Below are 15881 nucleotides of genomic sequence, written 5' to 3'. Positions count from 1 at the left end.
CTGGTGAGAGGAAACGGTCTCGACTTCCCTCTTTCCCCAGCTCCAGCTGGAGTCCCAGGAATAAAAGTTACCGAGTCCGGAAGGAGCTGGCAAGCCCCCAGACCCATCTGCCGGCGCCTCCTAATTCTTTCCTCTAGCCCTTGGAGAGGCTCAAAAAACAACTGGTTTACATCCGTAGGCGGTGGGGCACTATGGGTGCGCGCGGAGCCAGGAGGAGCGGGCTATCCAGAACCGCCTGCCTTGCTTTTGGTATTGCCTTTCTGAGGACTCGCAGGCTCACGGAAATGCAAATACAGCCCCTGCGTGATCCGCGCGCGCCCACAGCCCGAGCGCACCCCTCCCTGCCTCACATCCCATTGCTCACACTAACACGCATCCATACGCGTGCAAATGCGCACGCACGGAGCCGCGCGCCCCCGCACACCCAGCCACCCCCGGCTCAGCCAGGTACCCCCACCCTTGGCGCCCGCCCGCCAGCCTCGGGCGCACCCCTTGCCTTCCCACTACCGCCTGCGCGCACGCACGCGCACGCACGCACTCCCCGTGCCCCCGCACAGGGCGGAGGCGCTGGGGGCGGCGGGAGGGGCCGGCCGGGAGTCAGGAGCGGAGTCCCCAGTCCATCCCGCGCTCGGCTTCCACGCGTCGCCCCTCCGCGCGAAGACTCGGGGCTCCCTTTTGGCTCCCCAACCGGAACAGTTGGCTCTGAAAACACTTTACTCCTCCTCCTCCCTCGAGACCTACCCCCCCCCACCCCCGGCAACCTTCCCTTCGAGCCATCTCCCGCCTCCTACTACAAGCCAGGAGAGTAACCCCCTAAACGCGGCCAGAAGCGTTTCCCAACTCTTCACCGGGAGCAGGTTGGAGGCTGGATTTCCGAGAGACTCTGGATTGGGGTCCGTCGCCAGCCCCTCCTCCTGGATCCGATTTGATTTTCATATTTTAAAAGAGGATTTTCTTATTACCTTTGAACACTCCTGACAGAATTTCTGGAGGAGCTCGCTGGGGAAGATTTTGGGGGATCTTATTTTTAAGGGGAAAAGAAAAGCACCGAAGGGGCACTTACTAATTTTTCTTGCGTTTTGGACTCACCCTGTGGAGGAAAGAGCGAGCGATCAGAGCCAGGAGGGAAGAGTAGAGAAGACCAGAGAGGCGCGCCAGCCTGAGACACCTCCTTCCCGGCCGCCCCCTCCCCACTCCCCCGACACACACTCGCTAGCTTGCTCGTCGGCGCGCGCACACCCCCCGCGCCGGACCCGCACCTCGGCGGCGCCACACACTCGGCAGCCCCAGCCGCGGCAGCCGCAGCGGGATGGAGGCGGCGCGCACAGAGCGCCCGGCAGGCTGGCCCGGGGCGCCCCTCGCCCGGACCGGGCTCCTGCTCCTGTCGACATGGGTCGTGGCCGGTGCTGAGATCACTTGGGGCACGACGGGCGGTCCTGGGCACCTCTCGGCCCCGGCTTCGCCGTCGCCAGCGCTGCCTCCTCTTTCGCCGGGGGCAGTGGCAAGCCAGTGGCCGGAGGAGCTGGCGACGGCGCTGAGAGGCGCCGCACTGGGACGCCGGCCCGGACCAGAGCAGCAGCCCCAGCCAGGCGGTGGCAGCGGCGGGAAGAAGCAGGGAGAAACCAGGGAGCTGTCGCCCGCAGGCGCACGGTGGGGACAGGGCATCTCGGCTTCTGGCAAGCCTAGCGGCGCGAGGAGGAGTCGCCGGGCGCAGCCCCCCAGTGCCCTGGAACGCGGGGACGCCCGGTCCACTGTTATAGCCGATGGTTCCAAAGGAAGCCGCCCTCTGGCCAAGGGTCTCCGGGAGGAAGTGAAGGCGCCACGGGCTGGGGGGTCGGCGGCTGAAGAGCTCAGGCTACCCAGCACCTCGTTCGCGTTGACGGGGGACTCGGCCCACAACCAAGCCATGGTGCACTGGTCGGGACACAACAGCAGCGTGAGTACCGACCCGGCGGATCTTACTGTTTCCCGACAGCAAGGGAAATGGGGGGCAGGAGAGAGGAGCAGATAGCTCCGGGTCCAGGCAGAGGCAGGGACAGGGGAGCTCCTCGACTTTTAGGGAGAACGGGTTCATCCTGCTTTCCCTACGCCCCCAACAGGTTAGCGGAGTTTGTTGTAAGACGGTGTGTGCATTTGTTTACTGGAGACCTTAGGATTGGGGACGCGGGGAGGGGAGAGGAGGAAGAGATGCCTTAACGGGATCAGTGATCACTTTCTCTGATACTCGGCTTGGAGAGTCAGTTATCCTGTTGGGATGTGTGTGTGAATTCTTGGGTGAGGACAGTGATTTAGGGGAGGAACCTCTCGACAGACTGGCGGATTCCTGCAACTGCCGGGGCTCCCCACCTTTCCCCTCCAATCGCACGAAAGAGAGCCGGGAGATTGAGCCACTAGGACTCCGCTGCTCCCTCCAGCCCTCCTTAGGATCGCTGCTCTGGGCTCCAGGCGACTTTGTCTCAGTCCAAGCGGGAGGCTGAGCCAAGTCGGCCCAAGCCTGGGCCTTTAGGAAACACTGATTCCCCCTTCAAAACCCAGGCAGCTGCCCTGGAAAGCTGTTGGAGAGGCAGAAAGAAAGTTTAAAGTGTGAAGTGAAATTCAGCACCCATCCCGCACCACTCATTCTAACGCGAGCACATAAGTCGCTGAGGAAAAAGAACTCGCCTCGGCCTCTGCATCCTGCAACAACTCCCGGAGCGGAGTTGGATCCCGGTGCTTTCTACGCACCTCTCCATCCCTTTCCCTCCGCGGCCAGGTTCCCCTGGAAGCCGCTGTACCGAGAGGTGGCGCCCTTGAGTCCACTCGGGCGGCTCCAGCGCTCGCGGCCCGGCGCCGGGTTTTAAGATGGTCTGCCCAGGCAGCTGCTGCAGCCCGCCCTCGCCCGCAGCCAGTGCGTGCTGCCCGACCAGGGGACCTCGGGGATGGCTCTCAGGGAGGAATTGGGGCGGCTTCCCACGATTTACCCCACTGCTCTGCCTTTCCGTGGCTCCCACTTCAGCTAGTCTAGCAAAAATCCTTTCCTAACCTCTGGCTCTCAGGATCAGAGCAGAACCAGGCGCTGGGCAGAGTCTGGAGAATGATGGATGTCTGTACAGGCAGCTTTGGGGAACTCATTTGATGGGAAAACACCGTTCCACTCCCTTTGTATTTCTGTTCGTAACTGACCTTAAAGATTTCCCTGGGAAATATTCGTGTGTGTGAATTCTTATTTTAATAGGCCTGGGGGGGGGTGTCACAAGAGTGAGTAGGGAGTAACAGGAAAGCTAGGAGTCCACAGAGCGCAGCACATCAGCAATACCTAGTACAGATTTCCTGGTCCTTACTGACACCAGGCACCGCGCACAGGCAGCCCAGCCTGGGTTGGAAGCATCTGGGCAGCACAGCTCCCCAGCAGTGGGGGAGCTGGCTTCCTCTGCCTCCAGTGAAGACCCACCCCCAAAGCTTCAGAGTGGACAGCTCTAGATGTGGGGAGTGGGCAACATTTGGAAGGATGGGTGATTGAGGACTTGCAAGTCCCTAGGGGACTGTGTGTGTGTGTGTGTGTGTGTGTGTGTGTGTGTGTGTGTGTGAGAGAGAGAGAGAGAGAGAGAAACGGATTGTGAATCTCAACTTCCTTTTAGTTTAATAATGAGGAATTATGTGTGTGTGTTATTTTGTTCATGTTCTTACTTCATGAAGAGGATGGACAGGATGTATGGAAGTAAATGTTCTCTAGGTGGAGGAGGTGATGTCCTCACATATCTGTGACTTTATCACTGCCACATTTGAACAATAGAAGTTCACTCTGCCTAAAGAGTTTTCTTACTTTTCGGTTTTTATTTTAAGGATCATTTTTGTGTGTTGACAGATTCCCTGAAGATGGGATGTTAGAGAAAGCTTTCTGCAAACAGTAGTGAAATGTGCATAGCCTTCTCTGCCCATCTTCAATGAATTTGTGCAGCAGAGGAAGTGATGGGGGCAAGTCTAGCTTGGGGAAATGGCTCTTCAGTTAAAAGGGGGCCTCAGGGGACTGGGAGTGGACCAGTTGGCCTTAGAGTCCTTAGGGACAGCGATGAGATTTGGGCAGTCCATAAAAGGCCCCTCAGGGGGGTTATTGGTTGTCCTTGTGGCTGATCTTACTGTCCAAGTGAAGGGCAGGGCAGCATGGGTGGGTGCAGAGACCCCATGGTGTCTGCTCCCTCTGGTCCAGAGAGAGACTGCCTTTTTAGCTCCTGGGCTCGACCTGTCTCTGTTGCTCATGCTTCACAGGCAATTCCAGTGAGAAGGGCTTCCTTGAGTGTCGGTCGCTGCTGCTCTAAGGAAGATGAGGAAACAGGCTAAGGTGGCCCTGCTTTTGAGAGGCTTGAAGGAAATAACTCCGGGAGAGTAACTGGAAAACCCATTTCTGCAACATTACCTAGTTGGTTTCTTTCTCCCTTTTCCTGAAGGCAGCAAAAGAAGGTGCTGTAAATGAAAGCCAGGGTGAGGAGTGATGGAGATGATGGACCTTCTGGAAAGTCCCTTCCTCATTGGTTTCAAAGTGGAGGGAGATGTCCCCAAGGCAGAGTACATGGGTCTTAGCATCAGGCTCTGTTGGCATGAAAAGAGAATTCCATTTTCCCTCTGACTTCAAAAGGGGTAAACATGTTCTTCTCTGGGATGGCCACCAGGTTAGTTAACACCTTGTGGGGCTTCCCACTCTCCCTCCAGGTGTCTCTGGTGGACCTCATTCCTTGCATGAGTTACTTTTTGGGGAGAGTTTCCAGTCACCCCATGTAACTGAAAATTGAACTCTACTCTGGCCTGTGTGCAGAGGTGGACACTCAAGGGAAGGACCTTCGCCCCACCCGCCACATCCAGCGTGTGCCCAGGGGCTGAGACTCTCCTTCTGTGCTTGAGTCATGTATTTACTTTGCTCCCAGGAGTGGGGTGAGATGGCTTCGAGGGCAAAGCACCAAGTGCCTAGCAGGCTTGAGCCAGGAGGGGATGGAGTGTGGGTCCCCTGCTGACCTTTTGTGCCCTGCCAGGTGTTTCGGAGGAGAGGGGGTGAACTTGGGCTTGGAGCCTGTACACTGGAAGAGCAGTTTGCCCTTCTCTCTGGTTGTCTCCAGCTGGGATCCTGGTGATTAATGGGCTAGAGAGTGTTTCACAAACACCCAGAGGGAACCCAGACCCCATGGCTTACAGGGATACAGAAAAACACATCATTCTGCTCTTCCCCTTCAAAGGGAGAAAGATGCTTCCCTGCTTGGTTAGTGAGTTGGCAAATGGCTTTGGAGAGCAGAAATTGTGAAGCCACAGCTCACTTCCTATGCTCCCTCTGCACTGCATCCCTTGATGGGGATCCCCATTCTGGGTGCTGAGATGAGAAGACCGCGTCCTCCCATAGACAGATCCCCATGCCTTTCCTGTAGCTCACTCACATCAACAGCGATTTGCAGGCTGCTGCCCCTGCAGTGTGTCTGGCTGGAATGATTTGCCAGATAGTTTTCAATTCGTGTGCCCAACACTGCACCTGGGGGAGGAGAGATGGGGAGATCCTGAGAACTCCAGGTCCCTACCCTTCCGCATTAGCGGGTGGAACACAAATGTTCTCCCAGGCAGGATTTCATCCCCTTAACTAATTCAGCTGGACTGTGCTCTAAAATATTTACTACTAATGTGCAAAATAGTGACAGATTTGATCAGATTAATTGTATTTCACTCACTGGAACATCTAATTGTGGCTCCCCAACAGATTTTTCAAATAGGTTTTGGCTGGATTGTCTCGCCTTCTTGTCCCTGCTCACAGTCCCCGTGTCACAATATCTTAATGCGTTTTGCCTCTTGGAGGCTTAATAAAGAAGCCTGCCACAGGAGCCGTTCTTCAGGGGTTTGCCAAAAAGAATCTGTTTTTAATTAATATTACAAGGGGAGCCATCTCAGTTGAGACATAGCTGGGAGATGCAGCGGGACAGACAGAACAGCACTAATTGCTCCCGGTCACTGTTGGCCTGGGGGTGGGGAGGGTGGGTCCCACACAGGCTACTTGTCAGCTCTGATGGCTGGGTTACAGGGTATGATTTGCTTCTCAGATCCTGCAGTGATTTCCAAGGTGAGCAGAAGTTGCAAACTCTTGAATTGGGAGGCCTGATTTAAGGGTTGCAGAAATGCAGTGGTTGGAACTTGCTTCGTAGTTGGCAGGGAAGGAATGCGGGCAAGTGGCTTCTCTAAATTATGTTGGGTTTAAGGGATGATGGGAGGCGGGGGAGGGAGGGTTGTGGCTCCAGTGTCAAGAAGGCTCAGGGGGTCAGAGAGGAGAGAACTGCTTTTCCCTCGGACTGGGCTGTGTGAATCTCTTACTGTAATTGGGGGAACTGGCTCTGAATCATCCTATAAAGAGCAGAGAGTTGTGACAAAGCTGGACCAGCTGAGATAGGAGGCTGTGTCTGAGGGGTTTATCCGAGGCCAGGTACACCAGGGCCTGTGGGCTTGGCTTCCCTGTTGCTTTCCTGCCTCCTTTGGCCTCTAGGCTGGCTTGAGACACTCCCCTGTAAGGAGAAAAGGTCAGAGGATGACTTTTCTGCCAGTTTGGGAGAAAAGAGGTCTTGTAGAATTGAAGGTGGAAAATATAGAATGCCTGGTGGGCCACTTTGGGTAAGCAGCGCTGGCTCTATGGGATGGACATCCTTTAGCTAACCATAATTGTCCCCCTGGCATGGTGGCTTACTGAGAGAAGGGTCTGGATGGTGCTCTGACTTTGTTGGCAGGAAGTGGAAGTGAAAGAACTCTGCCTTACATGCAGCAGAGAAGCTCTACCGTGTTTGACCAAGTGGGTGAATGACTGAGCCTCATTGAGCAGAGGCTGCGAAGGAACTGGAAATCCCTGTCCCTTGGGATAGCGATGGTTTCTTTCTCAGGTTGTTCATATACACTTGACAACTGCTAAAACCAGGAACATTTCATCCAGTATCTCTGTGTTCTATCTTGAGTACCTTTAACCTCTTGGATTCAAATCCAAGTCCTTTAGCTTGGCATTCTATGCCTTTCACAGCGCCTGGGGGGCTGCTTCTCCAACTCTGTGGCAGACTGTTCCCTGAGGGACCCCTTCACTCTGGCCAAGGAAGCCCCTTTGTCATTCCAACCTCCTTCGTGACTCCAAGCCTTCACTCTTGACCTGTCCTTCACTCAGATTAACTTTCTTCCTCTATTGAGGTGCACCCACTGCTCATACAACTCAGTTTAAGAATCAAACATGGTGCCGCTCTAGAACCTTCCTGAGAAGCATTTATTTTCCCGGTTCCTGTTTATAGAATTTACAGACTGCCCCACACATTTGATTATATTTAGTTTAGCACTTGGTTATTTTATGAATGTTTGGAAGGTGAGGGATAAAATAATTAGAACAGCGCCCCACTTCCCGACACCCCAGAGTGAGTCCTGCTCTTCTCCTGCGTGCCTGGTGTCCTGGGGCACAGTGCTTGACACGTCCATACTTGCTGAACTGAGCCTGAGAGCTGGACAGCTGCTGACACTGTCTCTTAATAGCACTTAATGGCACAAAATAAATAGCATTATTTTACAAGTGACTTTTAACATAAGATGCGGAGGCATCTCTAACCCCCTTAGTCAGAGGATGAAAATAGGGACTAGTCAACAATCTGGCTTCTTCCTCATGTACTTCAGAGGTCAGATGGATTCACATAGGATATTCACCCATTTGCCAAGTGTTCACCATGTGTGTGGCAGTGTTTTGGGGACTGTGGGGTTGGCAGGGCTGTGATGGAGGGAGAGACAAAGAAGGATAAGGCAGCATTTGCCTCAAGGTCCTTCTGATATGCTTTGGGTATAAGACTGCTCTTCCATAAAGTTAAATAACACATGACAACAAGACAGATGCCACAGGGTGATACGTGGTTAATTGTCAAGTGATCATTTCAGGCTGTGAGCTCAGAGGAGAGAGGATCACTGTGGGAGACCCTATGGGCATCTCAGACTCACAGAAAGTCTAGGTGGGAAGTGCACTTGGAAATTGTGTTCATAACATCACTCAGCATCAAGATGAGGGGTGTGGGGCTCAGAAACATTGGTACCCTATAGCTTGCACACCTTTCTGGTCTTTCTCTCCGAATAGTTATCCCCTATACACTCCTGGTTTTCTCCTTGATTTTACGGACCATTTTAGGGTGCTGCCCATTTTATAGACAGGGTAGACTGAGGCCTAGGATGAGTATACACAGAGAGGCTTAGGAATAGCTCCCTCCCTCCTGTTCCCTGGCTGTGTCTCGTGGCCACCCTGCCCACCCCCTGCCGTGACTGCAGACAATAAATACCAAGCTCCTTGATGTACAATCTGTGTCTTACTAACTGTTGTTAATGGGGGCCTCTTGTGAGTCCCCTCGTTATTTGAGTGAGTGAATCAAGCCTGGTTGCATCACCAGGAACATTTTGCTCATTTATTTTGATCAGTGTAGTTTGGGTTTAATTATTTATGGAAATGCTGTTCTTTGTAGTATGCTAATAAACGTGCTATAGTAAAGTTCCAAAAAGTCACGGAGTCTAAGAACTTCAGGGCTGCATGGATAGCTTTCTGCTGTTAACTTCTCGCTGGGGAGCAGAGGAAACCTTCCCTACTGGGTTGGGGTGAGAGGGCCCGGAGCACCGTGGGGCCAGCCTTTCAGGGCTGTTGGTGAGCAAAAGAGTGCCCCTTGCTCCACAGGGGCCTGTGACTTGGCGTGAGCTGGAAGAGAACCTAGCTGGGAGGAAAAGCTGGATGCAGTTATAGAGGGTCATCGAGGGTCCTGCTGGGGTGTGGATTATGTAGCCTGGGTACGATGGCTCAACTTGCATGAATTCATACTTGTGCACGGTTTCCGTCATTAATGCAGTCCTCTTGAGGGTTTGTTAGGAACAGAGACAGGCTGGCAGCACGAAACAAATGGTGAACAGGAGCAGGGGTTCTGGAGCCAGAGGCCTGGGTGTGAATCCCTCTCTCTCTTTCGTTTGGGTTAGGTTTAATTTAGTTTAATTTAGTCTTTAAAAAAAAATTGAAATATAGTTGCTGTACAATTACACATAAGTTACAGATGTACAATATAATGCTTCACAATTTTTACAGGTTATACTCCATTTATAGTTATTATAAAATATTGGCTGTATTCCCCGTGTTGTACAATATATCCTTGCAGCTTATTTTGTACCTGATAGTTTGTACTATCTTATTCCCTTCCCCCTATATTTACCCTCCCTGCTTTCCTCTCTCCACTGGTAACCACTAGTTTGTTCTCTGGATCTGTGAATTTGCTTCTTTTTTGTTATATTTACTAGTTGGTTGTATTTTTTTGGGGATTCCACGCATAAGTGATATCATACAGTATTTGTGTTCCTCTGTCTGACTTACTTCACTTAACATAATGCCCTCCAGATTCATCCATGTTGCTGCAAATGCATTATTTCTTTTTTTTAAATGGTTGAGTAGTTTTTAATTTGTGTGTGTGTGTGTGTAAGTGTGTGTGAGTGTATGTGTATCGCGCATCTCCTTTATCCATTCATTTGTTGATGGACACTCAGTTTGCTTCCATACCTTGGCAATTATAAATAATGCTATGAACTCTGGGGTGCATGTATCTTTTCAAATTGGTGTTTTTATTTTTATCAGGTATATTAGGAGTGAAATTGCTGGTCATATGGTAGTTCTAGTTTTAGTTTTTTGATAGACTTCCATACTGTACCAATTTACATTCCTACCTACAGTGTAGGAGGGTTCCCTTTTTCACATACTCGCCAGCATTTCTTATTTGTGTTCTTTTTGATGATTGACATTCTGACAGGTGTGAGGTGATTATCTCATTGTGGATTTGATTTGCATTTCCCTGATGATTAGTGATGTTGAGCATTTTTTCATGTGCCTATTGGCCATCTGCATGTCCTCTCTGGAAAAATGTTTATTCCATTCTTCTGCGCACTTTTTAATTGGGTTGTCTGCCTCTGTCTCTTAATAGCTGTGTGGTATCGGGTGAGTTGTCACCCTCTCTTGCCTATTTTTCATTTATAAAAAGGGATCTGTAATAATAGTACCTCTCACATTGGGCTGTTTTTAAGGATTAAATAAGATACTGTACATAGCAAAGTGTTTAAAAGAAATGCCTGGCTTGTACTTAGTCCTCCAAATATTTTAGTTGGTTTAGTGGTTACTTTTATATTGGAAGGGACTTTCTCTTTATTTTCAGATGGAAACACTGAAGCAGAGGAAGGTGGTACTTGCCCAAAGTTTCCCACTAAGCTGATTGCAAAGCCTTGGCTAGAACCTAGGTATCAGTGAGATGCTCATTTCAACCACTTCCCATAGTCCATGTCCTGAGTCAGATGAGTCTTGGTGATATCTATTTTCTGTGTCATGATAAGGGAGATAGTGAAAGAGATAGAGAAGTGTAAATGGCTGGGGACCTGGCTATTTGAAACTCTCATTCAGAATTTGTAATAGAAATGGTTAGAATCAGGTTAACAATTACACTAATAGACAACAAATAGGTTGAACATATTTTCAGGGCTTTCATTGAGTAAAGTTTTGAGAAGGACATCCAGAAAGATGAAGAGTAGCTTCTCTTGGGTTGGGCATCCATGATTATAGCTCACAGCTAATCACGGAAGACTTCTTGAAGGAGGTGAGTGAAATGTGTAGCTTTAGGAAAATAGGAAAACACAGGACTGGAGGACAGGAAGAGCCTAGAGTGCCAGAGATTCATCTCATCCAAGTCATGGGATAGACCTTAATGTTCTGGGTTCATTTCTCCCTTCCATCTCCTGCCTGTGCTTTGTGCCTGGTGTGAAATGGGAATCTCTGTGGCAGGAACTATCTGCAGAATATCGGCAGCTTCTTTCTCAGAATTATCACACTGGCCAAACCCAGGAATATTTTGTAAGGATCCACATCTAGCAAGGTACAGGCTTGAATTCCCTTTTTGCCTGCACCCTATACACCAAGAATGGATCCTGAGATCCTACACAGACACTAGAGGGAGTGTTGCCCTGGGAAAGAAGTGACAATAAATAGGATGAAAAAAAAAAAAAAAGTGCTGCATGAGGAATTGTTGCAAAGGAGTGAAGAAGAGCCTTAGGGACCTGTGAGTGCATTGTGGGAAGGGTCATCTGGTGACCATAGATGGACAATTGATGGGCAACCAAGCAGTTGAGTCCAGTGTGGGGAGGGGGGTGGTGCTGATCCTTCAGCCCCTTCCTGCAGAAAAAAGGAAATGGATGTTTTGTTCAAATACATCCATTCTGCAGCCTATTCAGCCCATAAATGACTCAGCTAAAACTCTAAAGGTAAATTCAGCCAGAAATGATGCTCAGACTGGGTTCTCCCATCTCTTTTGCATTTCCTGCCTTTGTGTTCCCACACTTTCTTATGTACGGTGGTCAGTCAGTAGAAGCGCATTGAATTGAATGACAAAAAAAAATTCTTAAATTGTTAAAACTGCAAGGGTAAAGAATGAGTGCCTTGGGAATGGGGAAGGGTCTGGCTTCTTGCTGCCCCCAGGCCTAGGGTCTGCACCCCTGGAACATCACAATTGCCTCTCACCGATTCCCAGTTCCTGCATGTCTGACTCAGAACTCTCAAAGCCTTTTTGGCATCTATGATGAGGTAGCAGTTTCTCTTCCAGATGGTTAGAATCAGGTTAAAGATTACACTGCTGCATAAGAAATGAACTTTTTCTTTTTAAAATCTGTGCTCAGTGGGAGATGGAGAACAATGACTGAGTTGAACATTTGTTCAGGAGCTCAAGCTGCCATATCTGAATGTGATTACACATATTGGGGAACTTGTTACAATAAGAGTTTTTGAGGCCATGGTATTAGAGATGCAAAGAAACTTGTTTTCCGGGGTGGTGGCAGGTAGAGGAAAGATAGTATCTTTAAGCAAATTAATTGATCATATCACTATGTTGCTTTCAATGTTATTCATGCTTGAAAGCAAACTTTTGACTGGAAGATTTCTCAAAACTTAGAAAATTTTTTTTTCCTGTTATGAGAAGCTCCCCACACAACAGTGATTTCCGGTAGGTCTCTGAGCTTTAGTTTCCCTAGCTGTAAAATGGGAATAATACTGAGTTTGTAGGGATGTTGTAGATAATACACTAAAGGGGCTAGCGTGGAAGGATATTCCACTGGTTAAGAATGTTAGTTCTCATTATCTGCCTGGACAGGAAGAGGGGTAAGTTGAACATATGTCCTTTTATAGTAGATCAGTTGGTACTCTGCCCACATGCCCTCAGCATTTGCCTTTTATCTGCAAGCTGGTCTGACTTCTGATCACCAGCACCACGGACTGCGTGCCCACTGGGGCTTGCTTTGATAATGCAGGTGCACGCTGGAAGCATCAGGGAATTAATTTCCATCAAGGAGTAGGGAGTAGCCATCTGACAATGACTGCTGGAAGTTGGTGGATAAATACCCCAGCTCCCTTGCCCTTTGGGGTAAGTTAACTCTGAAACTTGTTTTCTACACTATCTCCCAGGACCTCCAGTGAGATTAAGCCCCAGTTGCCTACGGTGGTAACTTGCTTGCTTTATTGGCTACCTTCCCATTATTATCTCCTTTCTCCCCTCCCCAATCATTATTTCCTGGGCTCACCTCCCAAATAAACTACAGTTGACCCTTGAACAATGTAAGGGTGAGGGGTGCTGACCCCCCATGCAATTAAAAGAAACCTGTTGTATGACTTTACATTTGGCCCTCCAGTATTTGAAATTCCCTGCCTGCAGATTCAACCAAACACGGATCCTGTAGAAAAATTCAAGTATGAGTGGACCCACGCTGTTTGAACCTAGTTGTCCAAGGGTCAGTTGTACCTGAACTCAAGGCTTTGTTTCAGAGTCCACTTCTGGAGGAATACAACCTAAGATGCTTTAGTTATTTCCAAGTGTGTTAGTCTGGGCTCTCCAGAGAAGGAAAACCAATGGGATATGTGCAGCCTTCACAGTAAATCTCTTTATATATGTAGATACATATATCCATACACATATAAAGAGATTTACTCTAAGTAATTGGCTGACACTGCTATGGAGACTGAAAAATCCACAACTAGCTATCATGAGACCCAGGGGAGCTGATCATGTAGTTCCAGCCTGAGTCTAAGTCTGAAAGCAGAAGGAGACCGATGTCCCAACTTAACTTAAAGACAAGCAGAGAGAAAGAGTCGTTTCTTACAGAGCCTTTCTGTTCCACTCAGGCCTTCAGTGGGTTGAACGAGGCCCACCCACACTGGGAAGACAGTCTGCTTTACCTAGCCTACCAAATCCGACGTTCAAGTCATCCAGAAATACCTTCACAGACACACCTAGAGTATTATTTGACTAAATATCTGGACACCCCATGGCATAGTCAAGTTGACACATGAAATTAACCATCATACCAAATCAGAAATTTCCCTCACATTCTTTTAAAACTCTGCATCAGGCCCTACTATGGTACATATTGGTTATAAAGAGGGAGATATTGGTCAGAACCAGCTGACCCTGGTTCTGACAGGGTCCTCCTTTTGGGTTGGAACCTTCCGGTAGGAAGGAGCCTAGGTTATACTGAGTGGCAGGAACAGGGCATTGGGGGTTTGAGGAGGGGACACACAGCTCCAAATTAGTTTTCGCTGTCACTTCTCAGAGCGCAGGAGCCCCCACCCCAGGGCAGGTGTTTAATCTTCACAATACACGGCTTCCCTGAAATTTAACCTCTGCCTGCTGGCAGACGATCTCTTGCCTGGGAATAGGGTGTGACTTTTTTCTTAGACTTTGTCAGGATTTCAGCAGGGAGTAGCTAGCTTACAGTTGATGTCTTCCCTCCTAAGCTGTCCTTAGTGAGGGGCGACATGACAGGTTGGAAATAATATTGGCCTGGGAGTTGGGCTCTAAATGGCTTCCTGATTTACATAAACTCCTCAGCAAGTCACCTGCTTGTTAAATACAAGGGAATGAAGACCCTTCCAGGTAAAGTAGCTTATATGTCTATGAATAAGATTTTTTTCCCCTGGGTACATTAGCAAGTGAAGGGCCTAGAACATATGATAAAAGCAAATGGGAAAATGCTTTTTTTCAAGAATTTAGTCTTATCCAAAGCACGTGAGCTTACTTTGATTCATTTGTTCGGTCATTTGTTTGCTTAGGATGACACCAGGTAAGTGACTTGAATGTTCTGGGATTCATTTTCCTTATCTATAAAATGAAAGAGTAACTGGCGCATCTCTTGATGCGGGCTGGTCTCGCTATAAACCAGAGGTGGTGTTAGGTCAGTCATTTCTTCACGTGTGAAATGAGGACACTTCTGTCTGCTCCCCTCATGTCACCGTTAAATAACGAGCTACTACACCTGGAAGCCCTTTGAGAAGAGTGCTTTTCAAAGCGCTGTGAACAAGGGTGATATGAACAGGGCAGGGGGAGACAGGAACTCAAGGTGTTAGTTCTCATTACCGCTCCTTTATTCCTTAGGTAGCTGGAGGTCCTTCCACAGCAGATCTGAGACCACGTATTGCTCCCCCCTTCTTTTGCCTTCTTCCATCACAAATGGAACACTTTCATTAGCACTTTTACCATGGTGTTAAAAAAAACAAAAAACCTGGAGATTCCTATTCCAGGAATGATACATAATTTATTTCAGGTCACATCTGATATAATAAAATTCTCAGATGGGAGTGTAATTTGATGTTTAAAGAAACATTTGTACTAGGGCTTGACCTGTATTGATTGCTCTGCCTTGTTTCTTTCAGATAACATGAAGTATTTGGGGAGCATCTGCTAGATGCCCAGTGATGCAGAATGTGCCAAAAAAGCATATGATGCAGACTGGGTACCCAAAAAGCTGATAATCCCGTGTGTGGGAATCACGTACTAGAAAAGTATTGCAAAGAACAACATGAGATTATGCAAAATATGTGCTAAATTTGAGCATTCTTAGGAAATACATTGAGTGTAATCAAGACCACAGTAAATGAAAACTAATAAAATGTTTAAAAGATTAGGGTTGCTTTATTATCTACAACAAAATCCAGTAGCATGGTTGGAAATAGACATAATTCTCATGTCTAAACCTGAGTCACTTGGTGAGAAGGGTTCTGAGCTTTCAGGTCAAAGAGATTATCTTATGCTCTGACAGTTGCCCAGAATTCTGCCATAGTAGTTTGGGCTAACTTTCTTAGACTGCTTTTGTTTTCCCTTGAGTTTCTAATTGTTTTACCTTCCTCAGAGGAAGACAAAAGAAACATCTGTTTTTTTCACCAGAGTACTGAGATATTCCAGGTTCTCTATTGTATTATCAATAGATGTTCTAATTTGTACTGATTTCCTTCTAGGCCTGCTTCCCTGTTGTCATCTTGATTATCTCTATTTATTCTGCTCCTGGATTAGTACCTCTGTTTCTTGGATTCTATTCCTCTTTTTGGGGCTGAGTTTCATTTTTTGCTGGTAGATCCTCAAGTATTGTTTTTCAGAGTGTGCATGAGAATGTCCTGGCTTATTGCCAACATAAGTACTGCTGGATTCCTTTTAACTCTCAGAAAGATCCTGCCTTGGATGGTAAATTATAATCACCCAGGGCTTGAGTGATTCTCTTTTTTCATTGTTGGCATGTCTAAAATTTATTTTGATCTCACACTAGTTTGATGGTTCATCTGGACATAGAAATCTAAAGTCAAAGAAATTGGGTCTTTGAAGGTCTCAGAGTACGTGCTGGTTTTGCACCATCTGCTATTTTGGGATGATCTGTGTCTCCCCTCTCACTCAGAGGACTGATGGGGGTAGGGGCAGGAGATGCCTAGTGTGGGACACCATGGCTTTGTTCCTGTTAGAAAGGCACAACCCTGAAAGGAAAACTCATGCATTAAAACCCAATTTATACAAAATCAGTATGGGGTGGGTGATTAAATACTCCATGAGGCA

The 15881-nt window shown here is 48.4% G+C and overlaps 1 protein-coding gene across 1 annotated transcript in view; it reads left to right on the top strand.

Annotated features, from left to right (window-relative positions):
- The first annotated feature begins 1112 nt into the window (after positions 1 to 1112).
- Positions 1113 to 15881, top strand: part of SORCS3 (sortilin related VPS10 domain containing receptor 3) — a 565587-nt gene continuing 550818 nt past the window's right edge. The window contains exon 1 of the mRNA XM_074373664.1: positions 1113 to 1936. Coding sequence (XP_074229765.1) covers positions 1310 to 1936 — 627 coding nt within the window. The 5' untranslated portion in view covers positions 1113 to 1309. The remainder of the gene's footprint in view (positions 1937 to 15881) is intronic.

Source organism: Camelus bactrianus, chromosome 11, assembly GCF_048773025.1.
Source record: "Camelus bactrianus isolate YW-2024 breed Bactrian camel chromosome 11, ASM4877302v1, whole genome shotgun sequence".
NCBI classification, from domain to species: Eukaryota; Metazoa; Chordata; class Mammalia; order Artiodactyla; family Camelidae; genus Camelus; species Camelus bactrianus.
The sequence above is the reverse complement of the archived record's forward strand: the minus strand, read 5'-3'. Positions and strand labels throughout refer to the sequence as shown.